This window comes from Prionailurus viverrinus, chromosome D2 (assembly GCF_022837055.1).
Source record: "Prionailurus viverrinus isolate Anna chromosome D2, UM_Priviv_1.0, whole genome shotgun sequence".
Lineage (NCBI taxonomy): Eukaryota > Metazoa > Chordata > Mammalia > Carnivora > Felidae > Prionailurus > Prionailurus viverrinus.
In genome coordinates this window covers 57,932,633-57,959,292 of record NC_062571.1, presented here as the reverse complement: position 1 = coordinate 57,959,292, position 26,660 = coordinate 57,932,633, and the positions used below count along the sequence as shown (strand labels likewise).

Genomic DNA, 26,660 nt, shown 5'->3' with positions numbered 1-26,660 from the left:
GGCATATAAACACATGAAAAGAAATTCAACATCACTTGTTATTAGGAAAGTGGAAATTCAAACCCCAGTAGGATATCACAACACACCTACTACAATAGCTAAAGTTATAAAGGACAATATTGAGTGCTAAGGAGACTACAGAGCAGCGAAAACTCTCAGCATTGCCGGGGGATGTAAAATGGTGCCTGCACTTTACCATACAGTCCATACAGATATTTACCATACAGCCCAGCCACCCTACTCCTAAATATTCACCCAAGTAAAATAAAAACTTATGTTGACACAAAATCCCGGACATAATTACAAATGGGCATACAGGATTAAATCGGAATTGAAAACATCTGTGCCAGAAGTGATACCATTAAGAAAACAAAAACCAAACCATGTAATGGGGGAAAGTTTTTTGCAAATCACGTATCTGCTAAAGGATTTGTATCCAGAATATATAAAGAACTCTTACAACTTGATAATAAAAAGACAATTAATTTTAAAATGGGAGAAGAAATTGAATTAGTGACTTTTCTTGAAAGAAGATATACAAATGGCCAAAGAGCACATGAACAGACGCTGAACATCATTAGTCATTAGGAAAACGCAAATCAAAATCACGAGATATCACTTCACCTCCCCCAGGATGGCTAAATAAAAACAGACAATAAGTGTTGGGGCAGATGGGGAGAATTGGTACCCTCATACATTGCTGGTGGGAAATGGAAACTACTAGCGGTTAGAGTGAATAATAACATATCCATTTGACGGAATTTATTCAACCACTGAAATTCCTGCTTATGAAGAACCTACCACAGGAGAGAATCAAGGGGAGTATAGCAGGATGAAGAGTGCACAGCCAGAGGGATCTCAACCATGGACTGCGGAGAGCCATGTCTGTGGCAGGTAGGTGCTGCAGAAGGGCAGGCAGTTGGAAGGTTTGGGCCCTAAGGTGAGAAGGGGCGGGGGGGGGGGGGGGGGGGGTGAGTAGCGAGGCTCCCTTTGTCTGCAGGTGGTGGGAGCATTATTTCCTGGTCCCTGCCTTTCTTTCCCCAAGGTGTATGCAAATCTGCCAGAAGGCCAGTCCGCACAACTCATCCCCTGCTGGGCTGCACCAGGGCACTGAGGGGTGACTTCCGAAGTAATTTACTCCCTTCCATGATCTTCATCAGCAACCCCACACTTCAGCCCTTCTAATTACACAAATTTAAGAAAATCTTGAAAACACTAGTTCTAAACAAAGCCCCTAATGTACACCCCACCCCCAAACGGATTGAGAACCTTTATAAAGAAATTCAAGGGTTGGCACTGTGGAGACAACCAGGCCCTTCTGCAGGCCGTGTCTTCTCCTCAGGCCGCGGAAAACAGTCACGGAAGGCAGCTAAAGCCAGAGGGTGGGAAGGAACCTTGCGGGAGCCAGGAGAACTGGGTTCTGATCCTAACTCAGCCCCTCTGCAAGTTAGTTGTTCTTCTTGGGCCTGGCTTTCGTCCTGTGTGAAACGGGGCTAAAATGAGCCTGTCCCTAATGCCTCGGTGGGGAATCCCTAGAGCTCAAGCCAGCGGAAGGGCAAGCCCAGTGTCCCTGACGGCTGTGGGCGACACCCCCCCAATTCCGCAGGCCTCGGCGCGCTCCTCGACCGCAAGAAGAACGTGGCCGCTGAACAGCAGGCGCCCGCGCCGAGGGAGCCCAGAAGCTAGGCGGAGCGAACTGGCCCGCGGGCACAGGCGACGCCGGGCGGGGGCGGGCTCGAAGTCCGGGGAGCCCGCCCTCGCGTCCAGCCCCTCCCGGGCGGGGGTGTCACGCGGGCGGTCACGTGGCCGCACCCGGAAGCGCGCCGGCGAGCCCGGCGGTCTGGCGGTGAAGGGCGGCTAGCCGGTACGTGGGCCGAGCACCGCCCTCCCGGTCCCTCCGCGGGCTGCGGGGCTCCTTCCGAGGCCCCCCGCGCGCGGCCCTCCCGGAAGTGGGGGCGGGCCCCACCCTGGCCGCACCGGCCCCGCCCCGCTGGCCTTGGGCCCACTGCTTCTCCTAAGTTTCTGCAGCCACGGAGTTGGGAGGGAACCCCAAGCCGGGCCTTCTTCCCAGGGTAGCTGTGAGCTTCGCGGGGTTTTGGGAGGGGCTGCATAAAGTGTGGAGTGCGGGGCAGACAGGAAGGCTGCCACGTCTCCTGGGCCCTCCAGCCCGGCAGGGGCAAAGCGGGGGGCCCAGACGGAGCGGAGCGGGTACAGGCGCAGAGGCCTTAGGGGCGGTTTGCTGGGGAAGGTGGCGAAAATGGGGGCTGAGGGTTTTCCCCAGGTTGGCCCGACGCCATCTGGGCCTTCAGTGAGTCCTGTGTTGCCTCTTTAGAGCAGGATAGAGAGAACAGGGAAATCATAAAATGACACCAGTAAGGTTCTCTTTCAACAGCTTTTTGGAATAAAAAAGGAGAACCTAATGTCCACTGAAAAGCATTTCCATTTTTTCTGGGAATATGTCATTTAGGCCAGTTATGCCGGTGATGTAGCAAGTCTCACTTATGTTGCAAAAGATGCTGAGCCCCTAAAAACCCTTTTGTGCTTCTTACTTGCTTACGTTTGGTTTCCTAATTCGGTTACACCTTTATATTGTTCCTGCCTCTTATCAAAATGTGAATGATTCTGGAACCAGTTTAGTTCACCTTGTTATTTGACAAAGGGAGGCCGGGAAATAAGAATAGTAAATAAGCCCACGTCCATGTAAGAGTTTGCTAAGGGATTCCTGCCTGGTTATTCTGTCTTTTCACTATAACCGTATAGGGAGGCAGAGCAAGGGTTTCTGTTTCACAGCAGGAGTTTGAGGCTCAGAGAGGGTTAAGTGCCTTGGTCAGCCAAAACTAGAACCCCATCTCTGGCGCCTCTTTTATTGGTTTATTTCATCCTCCTGGGATATCACTCCCCTTCTCCTGGGACTGCTTCCCTGTGGGCCTGGGACGGCTGTGCTGTGTGTCCAGTGACTCATAGCAAGTCCCTTGGGGCTGCTCAGGGCAGGTTTGCAGACCACACCATGACTCTGAGTGACCCACGTGAAATGAGAGTGCCTGGAAGGAAACAGTAGGTGGGAATTAATGTTTGTGGGTTTCTGCTATGTCCAAAGGACTGTGCTGGCCGGTTCCTGTTCCCCATTGTGGGAGGCCAGGGGTGAGCGGGATACAGGCACCGGGCACCTCCTAAGCAGACTGCCAAAGGGCCAGAGAGAGACCTTCACCAGCCTGTCCTCCCAGAAATGGGCAGCAGTCAGATGAAAGGCTCTGCTTGCCCTCATGACCTCTCTGTTTTAAGCATTTACAGGACCTGAGATGCTGTGCTGCCGCTCTCCATAAGCTAGTCACGGAGTGTGTCTACTGCAGCCCTTTCTGAACCCCTGGCTGTCTGGAGGCTCTGCTGTGCTCCTTGCCAAGGTAGATGATCCTGCCCGACCTGGCAGGTGGCACCCACCCCAGGGCTGCTTTGGGGCCATGGGAGGTGCACAGCATGAGGCGGGCAGTAGACTGAGCTTTCCCTGACTCCGCAGAGCCCTGCCCCAGCTCTTCCTCCTGATGTCACCTTAGCCTATCTTCTCCTTCCTCCCCTGCATCCGGGCTGTCAAGGCCTGTGACTCCCAGCTATACCTCTTGAGTCAGCCCCTTCCTGTCCTGGCCTGCGCCAAGGAGTGGACCCGCGTTACCCCACACTAGGACAGCCGGCCTCCATCACCTTAACCTCACCCATCCGTGACCAGTGTGTCACTCCCCACACCCTTCCCAGCCTACAGGGGGCTCTCTGCTCCTGGCCACACATTCTGCAGCCCTCCATTGCCCAGCACACACACTCCCTTCCCATCAGGCTGGCCCCTTGAGCCCCTGTCTTTGTCCCCCTCACCTGGGTGTCCCAGAACAGTCTCTTCCAGGCCCGCCTGCCCTTAGCCAGCAACCTTTACTTCATATTCAGTTGCCCTCCGTGTCTCTGCCTTGTGTTTTGTGGTTCCATGGGAATAGGCTGCACTCTTTCACTGGGGTGGAACCACCTTGAGGCCAGGTGCTCTGAGTTAGAGTTGATAAAGCAGCCGGAGATGTGGGAGGAATTCAGTAAGTGCCACTAAGCTGGGCACATAGGGGATCCTGAAGAGTGTGACGGAGTCCCAGACCTCAGGATACTATGATCCTGTGGAAATTGGACATCCACCCGTGGGGCAGTCAGAGCAGAGTCCCCTAGTCATTGTCACGTCTTAGCACACAGATAGCGTGATCATGCCCGTGTGGCTCACTAAGGCACAGAAGATGTGAAGCCCCTGCCTGGGGTTTTCTCAGTTGTAGGCAGCTGGCCTGAGAGCTCTGGCCTCACCAGGCATGGTCAGGCTGTCCCAAGGGTTGAGAGGTCAGTGTCTTGCTGTGCCCCAGGAATGAAAGGCATAGTGTGGGAAGCTCTGGGTTAAGAATCTCCCCACTGATGAATAATGAAACACATTTTATATAATCAGGCATTAAAATGTGCCCCACAGAGGGTGTGTGGGGGGTGGGGGTGGGGAAGGTGCTTTGGAAGAGCCAGAGACGCTGGGGGATGAGGCTGAGAAAGCTGCAGCCAAGCAGGTGTGAGAATGCACGGTGGACAAGTTTAGGCAGCCTCTGTTTCTACCCAGAGCACAAGCAGCTTGTTAATAAAATTATGTAATCCTGAATCCACTCCTCATGGGCTTTGAAGCTTGTCTTCTGGAAATATGTTTGCCTTGGGGATATCTCTGAACTGCCTGAAGGGAGGTGCACTAGCCTCCCTGCATTCTAGGCCAGGCACTGACCATCTGCCATGAGCTATGATACTGCCTGCCTCTTCTATGTCCAGATCGAGAGCTGGGTCCTTCCTTACGCTTGGTGCAGGTAGGCCCATGGTAAGTCTGACACTTTGGTGAGAGGCTGGAAAACACAAAAGCAAGAGCCCGAGCCTTAGGCCTGGGTTTAAATCCCAGTGGCTCTGCCACGCCAAGCTGTGCTAGGTCCTGCTCTAAAAAATGAGAATAACTAAAGATTCCTACCTCACCAGGTTGTGGTGAGGGTCTGACGAAATAACACCAGGAAGGCCCCTGTAGTTGTGCCGGTTCAGTAGGTATCTGCCAGGATTGTGATCGTTTTCAGTACTCAGGCCAAGCTTGTGGATGAAGGGGCCAGGAGGTGACCTTGAGCTTGCTTCTCCCTGTCAGATGAAGTGTGTTTTGGTGGCCACAGAAGGTGCAGAGGTCCTCTTCTACTGGACGGATGAGGAATTTGAAGAGAGTCTGCGGCTGAAGTTTGGGCAGCCGGAGAATGAGGGAGAAGAGGTGAGTGCAGGGCAGGGGAGGATGGGAGACAACAGCACAGAACTACCAGGAGGCGGGTGAACCTGTCCACCCACTCCTGGCCCAGCCTGAGGAACTAACAGGGTGGTGCATGTGGCCCAGCATCCTAAACACCCAGCTGCTCATCCTCAGAGGTTGGCCTCTTGATGCTCTCGAGTTAGTGACCTCACCCCTACTCCACCAGGGCCCCCTAGGCTACATGAGAACAGGAGGAGGAGGTAGAATTTTAATCACACAACAGAGAAATTTGGTGCCCTCACCTTCTCTACTTAAAAAGTTTAGCAGGGGCGCCTGGGTGGCGCAGTCGGTTAAGCGTCCGACTTCAGCCAGGTCACGATCTCGCGGTCTGTGAGTTCGAGCCCCACATCAGGCTCTGGGCTGATGGCTCAGAGCCTGGAGCCTGTTTCCGATTCTGTGTCTCCCTCTCTCTCTGCCCCTCCCCCGTTCATGCTCTGTCTCTCTCTGTCCCAAAAATTAAAAAAAAAAAAAAAAAAAAAAAAAGTTTAGCATAAGTTTAACACATTAATTTCTTAAATAACTATACTAAGGTATAATTGGCCTACTATACAAAGTGTACAGTTTGAGATACACACACACACTTGTGATTCTATCACAATCAATAAAATAAACATACCATCTCAAAAGTGTGTGACCCCTCCCTCACCTCCCCCAACCTGGGCAACCACCAATGTGCTTTCTGTCACAGTAGATGAGTTTGTATTTTATAGGCTTTTATATAAATGTATTTTATAGGCATGCGGTATATTCTCAGGGTTGGTTTGGTTTTGGTCTGGTTTCTTTCAGCATGATTTTGAGATTCATCCATGTTGCAGTATCTATCAATAGTTTATTCCTTGTCGTTGCTGAGTGGGAGGTAGTCTATTGTATCAGCACACCACAATTTGTATATCCGTGTACCTGTTGATGGTGACTGTCCAGTTTTTGACTCTTAAAAATAAAGCAGCTGTGAACATTCACGTTCAGGTCTTTGTATGGACATCGCCTTTCACTTTTCAGGGGTAAAATACCTAGGGCACAATGGCTAGATCGTGTAGGTATATGTTAACTTTTTAAGAAACTAGCAAACTTTTCCACAGGGGTTGTATCATTTCATAGTCCACTTCTCATGTATGAGAGAGCTCCACTTCCTCCGTATCCTTGCTAACCCTTGGCAATAGTCAGTCTTTTTCATTTTCACCATTCTACTAGGTATCGATTGAAATCTCATTGTCTGTTAATTTTCATGTCCTAATGATTGATGATTTTGACATCATTTCATGTGTTTATTTGCCATCTGTATCTTCTTAAGTTGAAATTGGTTCAAATTTTGCCCATCTATTTCTTGGGTAGGTTATTTCTTACTATTCTTGATGAGTTTTGAGAGTATTACATATTTTGGATGCAAGTCCTGTATTAGGTACAGGTTTTTTGCAAGTATTTTCTTCCACTCTGTGTTGCCTCCGCATCCGCTAACCAGTATTTTGCAAAAAGCAGAAGTTTTCATTTGACAACTCCAGCATATCCATTTTTTTGCTTTTAGGGATCATGTTTTTGGTGTCATATATAAGAAATCTTTGCCCAACCCAAGATCTCAGAGTTTTCCCTGTATTTTCTTCTGGAAGTTTTATCATTTTAGGCTTTATGTTAGGTCTGATGATCCATTTTGAATTTTTGGATATGATGGCAATTATGGATTAAAGTTTATTTTTTGCATATGAATATCCAGGGCAACACTGAAATATTACAGCTTGGAGATAGTTGTCATTTTCCACTAATAATTTCTACTCTATGTTTTAAAGGGGTAATTTATCTTGGACATTTTTTCCAGGTGAATTTCGTATTAAAAATCTTTGCAGGGGAAGCAGTAGAGAGCGTTCTTGCATTTCTGCAGCAGCACAGACTGGTGGCCTGCCAGCCCCCTCCTCGCTCTGCTGAGCTTAACTACCCGTTGAGCCAGTTCCACCTCAGCGGGTTAATCCACTTCAACATCACCGATATTCTTGTCACAGTCTTTAGGAATAAAGATATCAGAGATCGTGACATTTTAGTGGTTTTATTTAAGCTAAAAAGCAGGTCTATTTGTTAGGCTCTTTTATTTTTAGCAGTCAATACATATAGTTTTTTTTAAGAATTTTTATATATTTTAGTTCTTTGCTATTTCAGTCAGGTAAATGTAAGAAGCAAACCATCAGTAGACCTCTATATCTCTGGAACCTGCCATAATATTGACATAAAGGCACACAGTATAGAGATGAATGAATAAATAAAATAAAAGAAGCAAATTATCTGCTGGTGTTTATCTTCCTCTTTATCAAAAACCTTGGAAAGGAGCAAAATCCTGATTTTTCAGTTCCTAAATGACTAATGTAAAGAAAAAATTGTCTTTAAAGTTTTATTTTTTATGTATACGACACATATTTTTTTCTGATTCTATAAATAACATGAATTAATTGTAGGAAATTTGGAAATACAGAGAAATCGTTTTTAAATGACCCATAATTCTAGCACCAGACCTATTAGCTTTTCTATGTATTTCCTTTGGGTCTTTATCTTTTATATGTAGTTGGGATCATACCACATTTACAGTTTTATTTCCTGTTTTTTTCCATTCGCCATTATATCAAAAGCATTATTCTTTTGTGTTAAATAGTCTCAAAAGCATAAATCTTAATGGAAGCATTATATTCCAGTGTATAAATAAATGTATCATTTATTTAACCATTTTTCCCATCCTGGGCATGTATATTGCTTCTACTTTGCTAAAACTATTGCTGTAGGGAACATTTATGCTTGAATTTGATCCCACATCTCATTATTTCCTTAGGATAATTTCCTATAAATAGAAACATTGATTCAGAAGCCATTCAAAGATAATGTACCACTTTATAATTCCAAGTAATAGTAATTCCCTTACACTCTGCCTACGCCAAATATTTTCATCTTCCCCAACCAAAAAAAAAAAAAAAAAAAAAAATTCTTGCTTTCTACACCTGCAGAAAAAGCTGCTACTCTAAAAATGAGTTGTTGTACACACAATCTAGATTTTTAAGTGACTTTCTATTAACGTAATTTGTTGATGACAGTCCAAGAAAATTGTGGCATGTGAATAATTTAACAAACATTTGCCTATGTGGAGGGATATTCATTCAACAAATATTCATTGAGAACCTACTATGCTCCAGCCTCCGGGGGTGAAGCCATGAACATAGCATGATCCTGCTCTCGTGGAACTTTGGGCCAAAGAGGGAGGGCAGACAGTGAACCCAGTGGCAAATAAACTCATGAGTGCAGGTAATGATAAATGGGCTGAAGAAGTTAAACAGAGAGAGAGGTGGGGAGCAGTGGGGGCAGGGTGGCCTGGTGGTCAGGAGCCATCTGAGCTGGGGCCTGAGTGATGGGCAGAAACCACTGCTAAATCCTGACTGACAGACTCCCGCAGCAGCTGGACACAGCTTGGTTCCCGAGCGCTGAGGAAGTTGGGAGAAAATACCCGCCACGGTACTGCGTCTTGGCCCTGTTGTAAATGCTGTACTTTGCCCCTGGCCGGTTGCCTATTTTTCTTTTCAAGACAAGGTCTTACTCTTCTCCTTTCAGATTTCTTAGGCTCAGAGTTGGGACTTGGCTTTCTCCATGATTCAGGTCTCCGGAGATCACTATAGGGAAGGTCACCTCTTCTTTCTTGTCATTCCAGTATGGAGGGTTTGAGTGGTGGCCGTTCTACTGGCTTCATGCCAGTTGTAGTTGCAGATTGTCACCAAATTTGTCCAGTTTCTCTTTGGTTTTGTTTATTTATTCCTTCTTTGCAAGGCAGAGAGAATGGTTGAAGGAAGATCTTGTAGAAGTAAAGGTTGGCTTGTGATGGAAATAGGGAAAGTATGGAAGCATAAAAAGGGGGCAAATCACTCATATTCTCTCTGCCAGGAGGAATAACTTTAATAGTGTTGCCTTTCTTAATATTTTCTCAATACTTTGTTTTTTCTATGCATTTTAAAATACAGACCACTTTTTTGTTTTAACATGACATCATAGCAGAGGAATTTTCCATGTCATTGAAACACTCCAGTATTTTACATAGCTATATATTCTTCCACCATTAAATGGACTGTTATTTATCTGTTTCCCAGGCACTGGGCATTTACACTTTTTACAGTTGTTCGCTGCTGTAAATGATTCCATAGTGAACGTCTATATGCGTGTGTCTTTGCCCCATCCCAGATCACTTTCCTTAGGATATGTTCCCCAACGTAGATCTACTGCCAACAAAAAGCATGGACTTTGGGTTATGTAGAGAACTTCCTTAGAGTCATTCAGTTCTCCCATTAAATGCTCCAGACATTCCACTGTGGAGATGTGGCCTAATTCCTTAGTGTTTCCTTCTAGATTCAGAGCCTGAACAGCAGAGGCCTTGCTACAAGGCTTGGGTCTTTTCCGTGCCTTTGTCCCCATGGTCTGGCACTCTGAGCAGTGTGACTTCCTTCCCCTCATGCAGCTTCCCGCCGTGGAGGACCAGCTCAGCACCCTGCTAGCCCCAGTGATCATCTCCTCCATGACCATGCTGGAGAAGCTCTCAGATACATACACCTGCTTCTCAACAGAAAATGGCAACTACCTGTATGTCCTTCACCTGGTGAGCGTGTAGCCCTGGGGCCCATGTTCCTCTTCCCTCAGTTCTGTGGGCTGTCCACATGCCTCTCCCTGATCTTGAACTTTAGACTCCTTCATAAGGCAGAAATTGTGCCCTCTCAAAGTCACCCGGGACCTAAGCCTCCCCTCACTGTCCTCAGGGATCAGGACAGGGAGGGGTCCCCTGGGGCTGGCTGACATCAGCCCCCTCTGCCTGCAGTTTGGAGAATGCCTGTTCATTGCCATCAACGGAGACCACACGGAAGGTGAGGGCGACCTGCGGCAGAAGCTGTGTGTGCTCAAGTACCTGTTCGAAGTGCACTTTGGTCTGGTCACGGTGGATGGCCAACTCATCCGGAAGGAGTGAGTCCTCGTGGCGGTCCCCTCTAGATCCTTTGCTAAGCACCCTCTCGCGGCTCTGCAGGGTGTGTCCGGCCTCTGTGAAACTGGCCAGTCACACTCTCCCCCTGGCTCCTTCCTGGTACCTTCCCGGATCTCTCAGGCTGGCTTCGTGTCATATGTCTGTGTGTGAAGGAAACCGAGAAGTGAAGTGATTTGCTTGGGTGCCCGACTCCTGATTCCGTGCCCATCCCACTCTATGGCCCCGGCCACAGCCCGGACTCGGCACTTCTGTACCTAGAGGGCCCTCCCACTCATTTGTTCATGTTGCGTGAGCTCGCCTGGCCCTGACTGTCTTCTAGGACTATGCCCCTTTGGTTGAAGGTTGGGACAAGCAGCTTTCTCACGGGTCTTTCCTGCTCTGCCCCCAGGCTGCGGCCCCCAGACCTGGAGCGGCGCATGCAAGTGTGGGAGCATTTCCAGAGCCTGCTGCGGACCTATGGCCGCCTGCGTGAGCAGGAACAGTGCTTCGCCGTGGAGGTGACTACTGGGCGTGGGAGTCCTCAGGCCAGAGGAGTGTCAGGTCAGAGGGATGTGTAGCTTTCAGGCCACGTTTTGACACACACATCCCCATCATGAGTGAGGTCATAGGCAGACCCTCAACCTCATGCATTTAGAAGGTTGCGCCTTGTTGTGGCCACGTGGTGGGTTGGACACCCTGATGGGGTTTCCTGAAATAAAACAGATCCTAGATACAACAGACTTTTTCATGTCATTCTGAGCTCACAGTAAATTGTGGAAATTTTAAAGGTCCCCTCAACTCTGACCATCCCCTCCCCCCAAAAAAGTTATACTGAGCTGCAACTAGAGTGGAAAGCAGTGATAAATAAGCAGCACTAAAGGCAAGATTGCCTGAGTGTAGATGGTGATAACACCACCACCAGAAGACTAACTTAGGCCAGCAGCACTGGGGACTGAGCCCAAGACTCCCTGGTCAAGCCCGGACCTGAGGAGTTCAAGTGGTCACTGCCGGTAGACTCCCGGGCTCCCCGTAGAGACAAGCACAAATTCTCTCCAGAGTGGCGGTTTTCACACTCCAGTGTTCATCCGAATCATCTAGAGGGCTTGCAAGATAGGGGTTGTTGGGCCTCCCTTTTCTCATAGTGGGGGGGGGGGGGGGGGGAGGGGGGTGGTTCTAGAATTTGCATTCCTGACAAGCTCACCAGTGACACCGATTATGCTGGTCCAGGAACCGCCCTTTGAAAGCCACTGCTTTAGAGGACAGGTTAAGAGCAAACGAATATGAGCTCACAATTAACAGTCAGATGCACAGGGAAATGAGCCACCACGAGTGAGAGGAAAATCAATCACCGGTAGATTTAGATCCCAAGGAGCTTGATATCCTGGAATTATTAGGTACAGAATATAAAATAACTGTGAAATATTTAAAGACATAAAAGCCGGAAGAGAACCCATATAGATATTTTAGAAATGAAAACATAATTATTAAAATAAAAATCTCAAGGGAGGGTTAAATAGTAGATGAGACATAACTAGGAAGAGAATTAGTGAACTGGAAAATAGATCTGAAGGATTCATTTTCACGCCCCGCTTACTCACTCTTCTGATAAATGTATAGTACCCACTGTATTCTAAGAGGTGTGCCAGGCCCTGGGAATAGAGATGAATAAAGACACAGTCCCTGCCCTTGAGAGGAGATGAGCCAGACATATATACCTGAACATCCAACAAAGCATTCTGGTTGTGCCATATTGGGTTTCCTGTCAAAATCCAAGGTGGCACGAAGGATGACATGGTCACCTCTTTCGGAGACATCCAGAAGAGCTTCTTGTAAGAGCTGGCCTAATGCAGTTAAGATAAAATCCAAACTCCTTCCTGAACCTACCAGGCCCTGTGTGATCTGCCTCCGTGGATCTCACCCCAGCCTCATCTCGTGCCTCTCTGGCCTTGCTCACTGGGGACTGACCCCCTGGGACTTCTTTCCATTTCAAGAGTGCTTGACATTTAATTCTGTCTAGTAGTCATTAGCTACATTTGGTTATTGAACATTTGAAAGGTAGCTAGTCCAAATGGAGTTCTGCCGTACATGTAGAATACAGACTGGATTTTGACGACTTAGTACAAAAAAAGAGCATCAAATGCCCCATTAATAATGCTTTTATATGTTGAAATGGCACGATAAATTACTAATATTAATTTCACCGGTTTCTTTTTACTTTTTTAATGTAGATTACTAGGAAATATTAAATTATGCATAGGGCTTGCCTTATATATTGGTTGGACGGCACTGTTCCAAACTCTCTCCCCACCTCAGGGCCTTTGCATATGCTCTGTTCTCAGCTTGCAGCATTCCCCCCTCCACTCTCTCTGATAGGATTTCTTGTTCTTTAGATAGCAATTTAAAGGTCCCTTCTTGCAGGGACATTTTCCTTAAATACCCTACCCAAGTAGGTCTCTGCTGTTCATTACCGTGTGTTTCCTACGCAGCACTTATTAGAATTGGCTTTAATCTTGTCTGTTTCCTTGCATATTATCTGTCTCATCCACTGGAGTCTAGTGACCAGACCATAAACTGCAGGAAGGCAGGGACCGTGCTGGTCTGAGTCTCCCCGTTCCCAAGTGTCTGTCACAGAGCACGCACTCAGCATGGACTGAGCGAATGTACCCACCAGCCAGGACCTGGAGCAGGAGAGAGTGGTCGGTGACGTGGTTTCCTTTCCCTGCTCACCCTTGGCCAGGCTGTGGAGCGGCTGATTCACCCTCAGCTCTGTGAGCTGTGCATAGAGGCCCTGGAGCGGCACGTCATCCACGCTGTCAACTCCAGCCCCGAGAGGGCCGGCGAGGAGGCCCTGCATGCCTTCCTGCTCGTGCACTCCAAGCTGCTGGCTTTCTACTCCAGGTGAGCCCTGGTCCCAGCAGGCAGTGACCCAGAGGCCCCCCAGCCCCTCCTCCTTGCCCCTTATTCCTCTACCTGAAAAGCACCACCTCCCCAGCCAAGAAGACCTTCAAGACCCATCTCTTCCATGAAGCCTCCCCAGACTCTTCAGTTTGTGACCCCTCTCAGCTCATTCCCTTCTCTGAATTATGTCTTTCTGGAACACTGTCTCCAAATCTGAATTTTAGAACTTCCTGACATGCTGTTACTGGTCCCTGGTGATTTCTCGTTGGTAGTTTTTCTTCTTTAACACAACCAAGTTTTATTTTTAGAATTAATGAATTGGTTAGTTTTATCTGCACCTTGCCTTTCTCCAAGAAGGATGCGGTCAGCTGACATGTTCCCAAACTCCTTGAGGTCAGGAACCGCGCTACGACGCCCTGCCCCGTGCGCCACTGCCCCGTGCCCCAGGCACATGCTGACAGCTGCCTGTTCTCTCTGCAGCCACAGTGCCAGCTCCCTGCGGCCAGCCGACCTCCTCGCCCTCGTTCTCCTGGTTCAGGACCTCTACCCCAGTGAGAGCACAGTGGAGGATGACGACCCTCAGGTCTTAGACCAGCTCCCTGGGCAGCTCCAAACCCCCCCCCACCCTCTGGAGCACGCTGGGCAGGCAATCTAGGGAGGCCATAGTTCAGGGTCACAGTACTGGTCCTGGGGTTGGGCTCGACTTCTGCTGCTTTCAGATGTAACAGGAATTCTAGAATGCAGTTTAGTCGGTGGAAAGTGCAGATTTTTGGAGTGCTTGCCGCTCTAAGCCTCGTGTGCCTCATCTGTGCAGTGGGACAGGGTTTGGAGGAGTGAAGGGGACAGTTTACCTAGAGCCCAGCAGTGCCTGGGGCATCTGGTAAGTGCTAGCCAGCACCTTCGCTTGCCGCCATCCCCATTATCCTCAGTGGTGGTGGTTTGATTGTCAGTGTTGGAATTTCTGTAATTTCTGTAGTCTGGAGACAGATCAGGCTACCTAGAGTTGAAACCTCTGTGGAAAGTGAGCTCGCCCGTGGCTGCCTTGTTGTGGGGGGCACAGAGGGTTAGAGGCTGTGCTCTGAGGTGTTGGGCTCTGTGGGGAGGAGCTGGTCAGACACGCTCTAACTAGGTCTTCCTTGACTATGGCAGCCTTGTCCACGGAGGCCCCGGAGCAGCCAGAACATCCCCATGCAGCAGGCCTGCAGCCCTGGTTCTGCAGCCCCCACCAGGAGGAGTTCTGCAGCAACCGTGTGTGGTGGACCCACCCTGTGGAGGGGAGAGGGGCTGGGGTTGAGCCGCCTGTGGGAGGCTCTCCTGGCTGTCAGCCCAAGACACCCTCTTGCCTCCCCGCCCCCCACCCCCACCCCATGCAGGACACAGACAGCTTCTCCCTCCCTGAGGAGTACTTCACACCAGCTCCTTCCCCTGGAGAACAGAGCTCAGGTGAGGCCCGGGGAGGAGGAGGAGGGGAGGGGGGAGGGGCCCATTGGCATCACCTTGTGAGGGCACAGGGGCAGGTGCAGAGATTCCTAGAGCCTGATGCTTCCTGTGGGTCCTGCTCTGTCCACCAATCCCCGCCCCCCCGGCTCTGGCATGAATTCAAGGATGGCCCTTCAAATGAGTCCTAAAGCTTTTTGTGACAAATTGATTTCATTTAAAAATTTATTTACCATAAGGTATATTCTCTGCTTTTATCTTCTTGTAATCAATTAATAAGTAACTATAATTAATAATCATTTGATTTCAAGTATAATGACTTAAATTATAAGTAGAAACATTTCTGTACTTTGCTGTTTTTTCCAGAGTATTTGGGTGGGTAAACAATAAAAAATATATATATTCAAAATGTTGCTAACAAAAAAAAATTGACAACATTGCTTAGAAAAAACAGATAAGCCAAAATCTGTACTGTTATAGTCCCTCTGAATGGGCTCACATTTATCTGTGAATTTCTTAGGGGAAAAGGAAGGATCATATGGTTCATTTCACCTGATAGAAAAAAGCCATGATTTCAGGAGAAGAAACTTCTCAGGGACTGAGTTTTGAACGGAATTTACTGTGTGGTACCCTTAAGCCACCAGTTTTCAACATTGGCTGCACATTAGAATCATGCAGGCAGCTTCAGCCAGACCAGTTAAGCTATATAGTCCACAGACTGGGCCCCAGGTGTGAATACTTCTAGAAATTTCCCCCAAGAAGCCAGTGAGCATCAGAGTGGGAACCAGTACTATGCACAGATTTAAGTTAGAACAGTGGTTCTCAGCCCTGCTGCACAGGGGGCTGGCTCACCTAGGGATCTTTAAAAACTGCTGAAGCTGGGCCTGCCTGTGCCAGAGATTCTGACTTAATTGGTCTGGGATGTGGCCTGGGCATCAAGACTTTTAAAAGGTCTCATGTGCAGCCACAGTTGAAAACCAGTGGGTTAGATGTTCTTAACTTTAAGTCCTTGGATGGGCTCCAGGGAGCCTGGGACCCCTGAGGTCATGCACCACCTCCTATAGGCTTGCACATTTCTGAGGGTCCTTAGCTACCCTCAGCTCTCTGAGCTCTCCATGAGCCCAGAGCACATTGAGAAACACTGCTTTGGGGTGATCATGGAAGCTCCTTTCTTCTTGCTGCTCCCTTCCCTCATTCATCACAATCCTCCTCCTGGCCTCTTTCTCAGTGGTTAGTCTTTATGCCTCAGGGCTGTAAATAATGCCATTTCAAAGTGCTTGGAACTCACCGCTTACAAATGGCTTGAGTTGTACTCATTCATTTGTAAATCAGGTGTTTGAAAACATACAAACAGGCTTCCCTAGAGAAACATGATTATAGATGACCGTTATTTGCAATGAAGTATAAGGGAGAAGGATGTTATTACAAGCATGTAATATTTCAGATAGGTAGTGGGTTCAGTAAGTTTCTGTGAGCTAGGCTGGCAAAGGAAATCCAGCTCATTTCCCTACACATAGTAGGTGCTCCGAGTTTGCCAACTGAGTAACTGGGGAAATGTGACTGCCACCTCCTGGTGAAGAGGTGCTGTGATAGAGACCTGAAGGAGTCTGGAGGGTGGAGTGGAGGAGGGGATTAAGGGGCCCACGTTGGGAGGGGGGTTGCTGAGGAACACACCTGGCGCCATTGCCAGGTCCATCCTCAGGAGCTTGGACCCAGCAGCCGGCCCTGGGATGAGCTTTCTCTTCCCCAGGCTGCTTTAGCCCTGAGACTGCAGAATTCACCCTGCACTTCCGGTTTGGGGTCCCTTGAGCAGGGCCATGCTGCTCCGGCCCATACTAAGTGCTCTTGTCCCTGCCAGGTACTCCGCCCCATCCTCCCCTCCTGACATGCTGCTGGGCCATTATTCACATTTTCATGTTATTCATGTTATGTTATTACCTATGTCCTGTAGGCAGCACTGTCTGGCTGGATGGGGGCACCCCACCCACTGATGCTCCCCAGATCCAGGTGAGTTTTTCCTGGGGCAGGGGTGGGGGGGGGGTGGACAGAGCTCATCCCAGAGTCAGGGGCCAGGCAGGTGCTGGGCGAAGGGTGACCTCAGCTCCTGAGAAATTCCACCTTCCTCACATTTGTTGGGAGTGAAAGTCCAGCTTAAGTTTTAATACTTTTTTAAAATTACTGAAAAAATACTTTTCTACTTACTGTAGAAAAATTGGGAAATACAAAAGTATGGAAAGAGTAAAAAAGCACTCTGAATCCTCTCCCAGATGTTAAGTACTATTATGATTTGGGGGTGTTTCCCTTCTAATCTTCCCTATGATTTTATATACGTGCAATCACATATGTATGTGTACTTACACACTGCATATTTTTTTTTTCATTTACCAAATCTGAATCCTAAGGTACTTCATTACACTTTTTTCCTTAAACATTTTTCCATTTACTTAGCACTGGTTTTTAAGGATTGTTTAAGAGTCCATCATATGCCAGGGTGCCTGGATGGCTCAGTCGGTTAAGCATCCGACTTCGGCTCAGGTCGTGATCTCACGGTTTGTGAGCTCGAGCCCCATGTCAGGCTCTGCGCTGACAGTGCGGAGCCTACTTGGGATTCTCTTTCTCCCACCTCTCTTTCTCTGCCCCTCCCCCATTCTCTCTCTGTCTCTCAAGATAAATAAACTTAAAAACAAGAAGTCGGTCACGTGTCCGTGCTCCTTATTTAGCAGAGCGGCGGCACAGCTGGTGTGCTGTCTCCAGTTATTTTGCTGTTCTAGCTAGGACTGCTGTGCCATCCTGATAGACAACGGCTTGTGGCATCTCTGCTGATCTCAATGTTCTGCTTTTTCCCCACCAGAGGCTTTCTTACTCATTTAGTAAGGCTGGAGTCCGGCTCATTTAGCCCATCTGTGCCTCAGTTTTCCTCCATGGTCCTGGCCGACCGATGCTCTGAGGGTGGGTAGAATAACAGCGTTATTGAAATGCTTTTGTCCAAGTGAAGGCTTGGGAGGGAGCTCCCCCCACCCCCATTTTTCCTGCCTTTTCAGTGTCTCTTCTACCACCTTCCCCAGATCCGGTTGCCCATGGCCCCTGCCTGCCCTCCAGACCTGACTCTGGGCAGCAAGGCTCAGAAGAAACAGGGAGACAAATAGTAGCAGCCCTGGAGCCGCTGGGGCCGCTGTGACAGAGCTCGGGGACTTTTAAGAACTGAATTTCTTGGAGCTGATACATTTATCCCCATGGTTCACAGGGAGCACAGAGAATGGGCAACCATGGGTAGGTATGTGAGGCAGAGGCCAGGCGGCTCCCCCACCGATGGCTCTTCTCTCCACAGATCGCTGAAGACACCCTCCAGACCCTGGTCCCTCACTCCCCGGTCCCTTCCAGCCCCAGAAGGATTTTCCTGGATGCCAGCGTGAAAGAGAGCTATTGCCCTATGGTGCCCCACACCATGTACTGCCTGCCCCTGTGGCCCGGCATCAACATGGTGCTCCTGACCAAGGCATGAGCAACCCCCACATGCTTCGGCAATGCCCCAGCCTGGGCGCCTTCCCCGCAGGCTGCCCCGTTCATCCTGCCCTGTGCTCCTTCCCTTAGTGCCCCAACACCCCCCTGGCCCTGGTCCTGTACCAGCTGCTGGATGGGTTTTCCCTCCTGGAGAAGAAGCTGAAGGAGGGGCAGGAGGCCGGGAGCACCCTGCGGTCCCACCCCCTCATGGGGGACCTGCGCCAGAGGATGGACAAGTTTGTCAAGAATCGTGGGGGGCAAGAGATTCAGGTGAGACCTGATTCCCAGACATGCCGGCCTCCGGGAGAGGAGGCAGGGCCTTCAGGAGCCTCTAGGCCTTGGCCCTGCCCCACCATAGGTGTGTAACCCTTGTTTCCCCCAGTACGAAATGATAGCAGAAACTTACAGCAGCATTTTCAGAGCATTTTCACGTGAGTTTGGCACAACACGAATTGTAATTCCCATGGTATAGAGGAGAATGGAGCTCACCTAGATGATGGTTTGGCCGAGATTACTCAGCTGGTGGGACCAGAGCCTGGCCTTAGGACTCCGTGAGGGCTGGCCGCCTGCCCGTGGCACCCCTCCCATTGTGGCAGGTCACACGGAAATGCAGGACACAGCCTACCACCCTGGGCGGGGCGGGGGAGGAGGCTTAGAGCCCAGGTCAGAGATGAGGTCTAACGATGCTAAGTAAGCAGTAGCAACAGCACAGTCTATGCCGGGAGCCTAGAGGAAGTTCAGGAGGGATAGACCACCCAGGGGACACAGCTGGTGGTGCTTGGGTCCGTCTGAGGACCTGAGATGCACTGTGGCTGCAGTGCACGTGGGTCTGAAATGAGAAGAAGGATCAGAGGAGGCCGAGCAAGTGAGCGGAGCCGAGACCCAGGCAGACCCAGGTACCTCTGAGGAGTCTGCCCAGCATCTTGCCATGCTGCGGGCCATCACAGCACCGGGTTAGAATGCAGAGTCCCCATTTGAGGAGTTCACCCACCTGAGCACCCCGGCGTCTGCCCTGTGTCCACTCCTCTTTGTGCACTCACCTGTCACTCTGAGAGTATTACTTTACATGTCTGTACCAGCTAAGCAGTGAGCCCGGTGTCTGCCACACAGACACTGCTCTTTAAAGAAGTGCCTGCTGAGTGAATAGAATGGTGTATTAGGGGGTGCAGAGAGCTGGGGGGACCTGGTGGAGAGCCAGCTTTGACTGTGTGAAGGCAGATGTGCTCTGAGCCTAAATACAGAGCAGTCAGGGAGCGTGGGTCCCTCTTAGAGCTCGACATCGCAAGAGTCTCCCCTGGACCGCACTGTGGGGACATCATCAGGAAGCTGATCTGTCTTCTGTCCTCCTACAGAGCACCTGGCTGGAGTTCAAGAGCAAGGCCTTCTCCAGGAGCGAACCTGGATCGTCCTGGGAGTGAGTGGGGGCCTCTGAGGATGGGGGGAGTCGTGTGGACAGAGGGACGGTTTCCTCCAGGCCAAGAGGCAGAGAATGCTCAGAAAGGTGCTTATGAGGGCCGAGGGGGCTTCAGGACAGTGGAGTCCGGTCCTAGACGCTGGAGGGAGGCTGGGAAGCAGAGGAGTTACAGGTGGAGGCGAGAGCCTGGATAACTTAACGTGGGACAGAGGCTCAGCATCGTGCCCAGCTCCAGCACTGAAGGGCGCACTTCCCTCATTTCTCGATAAAAAAAAAAAACCATAGAGGTGGGGGGCGGGGGGGAGATTCTAGAAGCTTCAACCCAAGTACACAGGCACCACATTGGCGGAAAACTGGGGAGCTGCCCTGTCCCTCTGAGGGCAAGGGTGTGCTTCAGCAGCTGTCTGTTGCCCGTCAGGAGCAGGGGCGACTCCTGGGATGAAGGGCGGTCCTAGGTGTGTGTCCTCGGCACACCTGCGACGGCCCACCCTCCAGGGCCCTTCGTGCTGTCATGCTGTCCTCTCTCGGTGTCCAGGCTGCTTCAGGCGTGTGGGAAGGTGAAGCGGCAGCTTTGCGCCGTCTACCGTCTCAGCTTCCTGTCCGCGGCCCCGGGCCGGGGAGGCCCGCATCTGCCCCAGCAGCTGCAGGACCAGGTGCAGACACTCATGCAGTAAGTGTGGGTGTGGCACCTGGGTCACCAGAGTGGGAGTTGGGGCCCCGCACCACACCCTGCCTCCCCTGCTTCCTCGGCAGAGAAAAGCTGACGGACTGGAAGGACTTTTTGTTGGTGAAGAGCAGGAGGAACATCACCATGGTGTCATATCCTGATGCCTGAGCCCCAAGAAGCCCCTCACGTCTGCCTGTCCCCACCACCTGCCACTCTGAAGGACTGCTGGCTTTCTGGAAGGAGTGTATACGTTCCACCGCCTCAGCTTCTTCAAAGAAAAATGATAGGAGATGTTGTCATAGGTGTCTTGTCCATAGGAACACTCCAAGGCTGAAACTTCACAAACCCCTGCTGTCCCACAGTTGCTTCATAGCTTCAGAGAGCGTTTATGTTGACCTCCAGCCAGCGGAGTGGTAACAGGTGTTGCAGGCGGGCAGGGGTCCTGGGGTCAGGGAGGTTTGAGAGGCCACGTCTTCCTTAGAAGTCACAGTACACAGTGGGACATGAAGGCTCTGAGGAGGCCTGCACCAAATATGTTTATCCCTGTTTAAAAAACCATCTGCAAGACCTGTTTGACCCTTTTATTCTGGAACACTAGTTTTATCAAATACTAATTTTCCCTGGAACTTTATATAAGGAGTCTTTCCTGTATTAAGATCTCTAAAGTGTCAGGCCTTCAATCTCCCAAGACTCTTGCCTGTGGTATGCGGGTGAAAGGGATGACAGAGGCCCTCGTTAGCCAGCAGCCACCACCCTGCCATGTTGGCTGTTCCCCTCTCCAGTGGGAACCTTCCAGCTTCACAGGTGATGTGTGGAGAGATGAACAAAACCACGCCGAGGTGTTTGGGTTGGGTAGTCAGCTAGGCTCATTCGTTAGCTAGGTAACTGCTCTCACACCAGCCTCACCACATGTAAGATTTAAGCTCATCCCTCATGAAAATGATAAAATACAAACAATACCCTATTGCTCTTAGGTCCAGAATTCCCTGTGTTAAGTGTGCTAGTATCAAGGGATCCATTTTATTTGCATCATAGAATTTCTCAGCACTGGGGAGTTCAGAGGTAAAGAGATCCAGGAAAACAGGGACACTAGGGGTTGACTGACAGGGCAACCTGTGGGGAAAGGAGGGCTTGGCGGGCCTGGTCTCCTGACTCCACTGCTTAGCCTTGCTAGAATCCTAGGTGGAGGACAGAGTAGCACCTTCCCTGGTCCCTGGCTTTATGAGCACCTTAACTCTGACCTTCACCTACCTAGAAGACTTCCCAGGCTTGGTGCATTTCATCTATGTGGACCGCACGACTGGCCAGATGGTGGCCCCTTCCCTCAGCAGTAGTAAAAGGACTTCATCAGAACTGGGCAGGGGACCGCTGGCCGCCTTCATCAGAACCAAGGTAAGCATTGCCCGGCCCGGGTACTCTTCACCCCTGTCGGACAAGATGTGCGGCCTGCCCCCTGCTCAGGAAGGACTGATGCCCCACCCTTGGGGCTCCCGTGAGGCCCCAAGTGCACCCCGCCCCCCTTAACCGGTACCGTACTCTTCTGCCAGCATCTGCCCCCAGCTGCCCGTGGCTTCCTAAGGCTAGCAGCCGGTCTTTGTCACTCTAGGGCCCTGGCCCTCGGGGCCACGTGGGCACCTTCCTGGGTATCTTCTAATATGCTGCATAAGCACATCTGGGCAGTGGGTTCAAAGGGGGAAATGACCAGGACTTAACATTGTGCTTGGCTTAAATAAATTCCAGTAAGTATTTGCTGAATTAACTCACGTGGGAGGACGAGACACAAGGTCAGTCAGTTTGGATACAGGATTTAACAGGAGGTGGTTTGTACTGAAGAACCATTCCCTGGGGGGTCCTGTATTCATTCTCCTTAACTGACTATTTCATAGCAAACTAGTATAGGTATATTTATATACTATATATATAGCATGTAGCATAGTATATAAATATATGTTAGAGTTGTCTGAAGAAAGTATATGCCAGTGGTTAAAGTAAAGAGGGCAACAGAAGGCCTGTGCCGGCTCTGCCTTTCCCTGGCTGTGGGGCTGAGGTATTACTTAGTCTGAAGTTCTGTGTCCTCATCTGTAAAAGGCTAGTGATACTATTGGCGTCCTGGAGTTGCAGAGATTACAGATGCGTGAGATGCTGCATGTTGACTGTTTAGCACAGTATGTGGCACAAATGATACAATTCATTGAGCATTTACTGGTACCATCGTCTTCACCCATCTTTCTGGAAGTTGTTGGAGTTCTCTCGCTGCATTTCTTTTCACTGTTTTTCTGTGCAGCTCGTTGTCCTTGGTTATAATTGCATATTCTGTGTATGCGGTGTGTTTACCCACATTTTCACTTCACTTTCCATCTGATGCATTTCCTCATGTCATTAATTCTTTATAAACATGATTTTTAACAAGTCCACAGTAGTCCATCATGTGAACGTAACATAATTTCCTTAGCCATTTCCCCAACGTTGAGCATTTAGATTGTTTCCAGGCTTTCGTGGTCATAAATAATTCTGCAGTGCACACCTTTGTGCGTCCATCTTTGTCCTCATCTCTGATTCTTTTCTCAATATGGATTCCCAGAAATGGAATTATTAAGGCAAATGGGAGGAATGTTTTTAAGGTTATTGATACCTGTTGTCAAATTGCTTTCCTGAAAAATATAGCAAATCCATGTATTTGTTTGCAGATGTAATTAGACATGACATTGTGGTCTGGCTTGCAGTGAATCATGTACACCTTCCGCTAAGCTCTTTGGTGAGAGAGCTCATCAGGCCTTTTGCAGCCCTGGGAAATGGGGGACCCAGGCTGTCCAGGCTGCCCTCCCGTGGGCAGTTCACAGGCAACATTAGGAAGTCCTTGAATGAGGCAAGAGAATATCGCCCGGGGGATGTAACCCATATGAGCACCCGGTCACTGTGTTTCTGTCGAACTCCTTGGTGAACCCTAGTTGGGACTTCACCCCTGAAGCAGAGGACGTGCCTGACTCAGGGTACTCAGTGTGTTCCAGCAGTTCACCAGCACCTTCCTGGCACAGAACCTATGCCAGAGTTGCAGGCCCTGGAGGGGATGGGGAGGGGGGGGAATGGGTGGCCACACCTTCATTTCCTGTTCTACTAACTTAACAATGCCCTTGGGCGATTTTCGGGGTCTGGTGATCAGTTTACTAACGGATGGCTTCCGTGTAAAGTTACTTCACGTGTTTTTATGTATATTTTATTGTCACAGTGTTTGGAGGGGTAATCCGTCCTAGTCCATCCATCCAATAATTTATTTCTGAGCTCCTGCTCTGACCCAGGTCACGCCCTGACACTAAGGAAAAGGGGGAGAAGGAGCAGCCGCTGGCCTACCGAGAGCTCCTTCTCTGAGTGCTTTTCTTCCAGAGGCAAGAGCCTGAGTGAGCCCTAGCCCCACTGTGGGGAGGGGGCTGGCCCCGCAGGCCATGGTGGGCAGGGCAGCTTCGAGCACTTTCCCTGTTTCCCCAGGTCTGGTCTCTGATCCGGCTGGCCCGCAGATACCTGCAGAAGGGCTACACCACGCTGCTCTTCCGAGAGGGGGACTTCTGCTGCTCCTACTTCCTGTGGTTTGAGAACGAGATGGTGGGTGTGGCCAGGCCCGGGGCTGGCCATCCTGAAATGCTCTTCTCTCTGCTGACTCTGATACTCTTCTTTTGCTCTCTGTTCAGTCCCTCTGTCTCTTCATCAATTCTTGTCCCTAGTGGGACTGACAGGTAAGCACAGCCTTTGGGACCCGGATCTCAGAGGTCCCACTTTCATGTGCGCCTTGTGACCCCTCCACCAGCCGTCTGAAAAGCTCAGGCCGTCAGGCAAGGCAGCGTCCAGGTAACACGTGGACGAATGGGTGTGTGCCCCTTGAGAAGGGCTGATCGGGGTCTGGTGATCAGCTGACAGCTGCTCTTAACGAAGCATGGCACACTGTCATTCCCAGGGTAAAGGCGGATAAACTGAGGTTCAAAGCAGTGAAGCAACCTGCCCGAGGTGAAGATGACAGTATGGCCTCCTATTCCCGTATTTCTCTCTCTAGACTCACTGTTTCAACAGTGTAAGCACAGGTCATGGGAGCTTGGTGTCTCTCTCTTGCTCTCTCTTCTCTTTCCTGTTTCTCTTTGTTTTGTGTTCCAGCTCTGTAGGGGCCATTCCTTCTGGCCTGAGAGCGATGGCCAGTGCTTTCCGGAATGTAGGGTGCTTACTGGGTCCCTCACCACTCTTCTGGCAACCTCACATCCTCCCATGGGCCATGGTTGGGGGCGAGTATCACTGGCCCCATTTTACAGATCGAGACACTGATGCCTGGAGATTAAACTCCGTGGCCAGAGCCACCAGGATCATAGATGATGAAGCCAGAGCCCGGACTCGGCTCTCCTGACCTGCAGGCTCCTCTTTGCACTCGGTGCCCAGGATGTGTGTACAACCTTTACCTGGGTTTCTAGGGGGAGACAGGGCTTCGTGTGTGTGGCTGGCATGCCAGAGTGACAGACTGAAGCAGAAGTGTGGGGGACAGAGCTGGCTGTGGGGGCTGCCTGCACCTGTGCCGTCTTGGGCAGCCACTTAATACGCCAAGGGCACCTCACCCACACGATGGGCCCCACAGTGCCCACGTGGGCATTGGAAGGAACCCCGTGACCAGGACTGGGACACAAGCTGCCCAGCAGGTCTTAATTTCCTTCTCCTCCTCATCCTACCCTGGAGATTTCTGTCACTTCCAAAACAGGGAGTTGGGCCTTTTGATAATGTGTTGCCCCTCCAGACCCTGCATGACACCTCCTTGGGTCGCCTTCCTGGCAGCCTTCCTGAACCCATGCTGGCCACTGACCCAGGTGCTCCCATTGATGGAAGTGAGGGCTACCACACATGGACCAGGCAGGACACTCGGAACTTTATATACGTCACCTCCAGTGTTCACTGGGCGGTTACTGTTATTCCTACTGCACAGATGAGAAAATGATGCAAAAAGAGGTCCAAACAGCAAGCACTCACCAAGCAGGGCTGAGCCAGTCCTTGAACATGGTGTCTGACTCGTGCCCATGTTCTTTCCACCGTACCTCCACCTCCCATTCAAGACGTTTCTCCTCCTCAGGGGTACAAACTCCAGATAATAGAAGTGCCCGTCCTCTCGGATGACTCGGCCTCCATCGGCGTGCTGGGAGGAGACTACTACAGGTGACCCCAGTTTACAAGACTGTTGGGAAGAGTGGGTGCCCAGATAAGTGCCACTCCCCCATAGAGGAGCAGCTCCTCCTTCAGGAATGCCCCCCTAGAAGCTCCTTCCTGCCCAGCCCTGTGTTCAGTGAGAGAGGGGTGGGCGCGGAGCACACCCAGGTTTCTGCCCGTCTCCTGGTTCCCACACTCTCGGCAGCATCTGCCGGCATCCGCGCTGGGGCCCTAGGGCTTCCCCGCTGGCTCTGTGGCATCCCTTAGCTTGGACACTGCCGTCACCAGACCCACACGGGGAACCCCAGGGGGTGGCCCTTGCAGCCTGGGGCTGATCCTCCTGTGGTTAGGTCAGCGAGGGGCGGGAAGGCTTTGCCAGCCAGGTGCTGGGGCCTCGCGAGGTGGCAGTGCCTGTGCCGTGCTGGGAGAGGCCCCTGGTTCTGGGAGGGCTGCCGCGGCCTCGTACCTGAATCCTGTCCCCCGTCTTCCTCCAGGAAGCTCCTGCGCTACTATAGCAAGGGCCATCCCGCTGAGGCTGTCAAGTGCCACGAGCTGCTGGCCCTCCACCTGTCGGTCATCCCCACAGACGTGCTGGTGCAGCAGGCCGGCGAGCTGGCCCGGCGCCTGTGGGAAACCTCCCGTGTCCCCTTGCTCTAGGCCAGGGCACAGTGCTCCGGTGCGGTCTGTGTGTATCCTGGTCCCCTCGTATAGCACTCGCCTACGGATAGCACATTCCCCGGGGTCTCTTAAACCCCTTAGACTAGTCTCCCCTCCAAGTAACAAACCCCCAAATCCTTGTCTCTGGAGGAGGAGGGAGGCCAGAGAGGGTCCCTTGGTCTCCTTAAAACAGTAGTGGCTGCGAGGTTAGAACTGGGTCGGCTGCTTTCAGAGCTGCCTCTCCATCTATGCCCAGGAGACAGGAAGTCCCCAGTGCCTGCAGGTGTCTGAAGATGCCTCCTCATGCTGTTGGAGTGGAGAAAGAGCTCCCTCAGGAAGCCATTTCCTTCTCCAGATGAAAGGTGCCGCCCTAGCCGGGCTGCGATTCCCGCTGTGCCTCTTCCTCCCTACGACCCTGGGCAGGTTTCCTCCACTGATAGCCCCTACCTCTCAGGGTGGCCGTGAGGGCTGCAGGACACGTGGCAGGTGCTCAATAAATGCTGGTGGTGGTGGTTCAAGCCAAACGTGCCTGGGCTCCTAGGCTGTCCTTGGTGCCCAGCAGTCTGGCCCCTTTGCACCCTGCTCTGTCTCGACTCCTTCCCAGCTCCCACTCAGAGGTTTGTGT

General features: G+C 50.7%; 1 protein-coding gene across 11 annotated transcripts; it reads left to right on the top strand.

Annotated features, from left to right (window-relative positions):
* Nucleotides 1-1,807: 1,807 nt before the first annotated feature.
* On the top strand, nt 1,808-26,559 carry HPS1 (HPS1 biogenesis of lysosomal organelles complex 3 subunit 1). Of its 11 annotated transcripts, XR_007145294.1 has the most exons (21): nt 1,808-1,864; nt 3,283-3,401; nt 5,174-5,290; nt 9,798-9,935; nt 10,152-10,294; nt 10,702-10,810; nt 13,030-13,190; nt 13,671-13,773; nt 14,340-14,438; nt 14,564-14,633; nt 16,579-16,634; nt 17,956-18,123; nt 18,219-18,398; nt 19,481-19,542; nt 20,078-20,212; nt 20,296-20,361; nt 21,457-21,601; nt 23,693-23,806; nt 23,893-24,049; nt 24,156-25,387; nt 25,873-25,938. XR_007145294.1 is itself a non-coding variant. In XM_047824976.1 (20 exons), the coding sequence occupies exons 3-20, from the start codon at nt 5,174-5,176 to the stop codon at nt 26,033-26,035; spliced, it is 2,112 nt and encodes a 703-aa protein (XP_047680932.1). In that variant the 5' UTR covers nt 1,808-1,864; nt 3,283-3,401; the 3' UTR covers nt 26,036-26,559. The 11 variants fall into 11 exon arrangements, 8 of the variants coding, with proteins under 8 accessions (XP_047680932.1, XP_047680939.1, XP_047680937.1 ...); XR_007145293.1 differs by having other exon boundaries at nt 23,893-25,387; XM_047824976.1 differs by lacking the exon at nt 23,893-24,049 and having other exon boundaries at nt 25,305-25,387; nt 25,873-26,559.
* Nucleotides 26,560-26,660: the final 101 nt, after the last annotated feature.

Coding starts and splice junctions, on each gene's coding strand:
- HPS1 (XM_047824976.1), top strand. CDS start 5,174: ATGAAGTGTGTTTTGGTGGCCACAGAAGGTGCAGAGGTCCTCTTCTAC. Junction 10,811..13,029: donor AACAGTGCTTCGCCGTGGAG/GTGACTACTGGG, acceptor ACCCTTGGCCAG/GCTGTGGAGCGGCTGATTCA. Junction 18,399..19,480: donor GTGGGGGGCAAGAGATTCAG/GTGAGACCTGAT, acceptor GTCCTCCTACAG/AGCACCTGGCTGGAGTTCAA.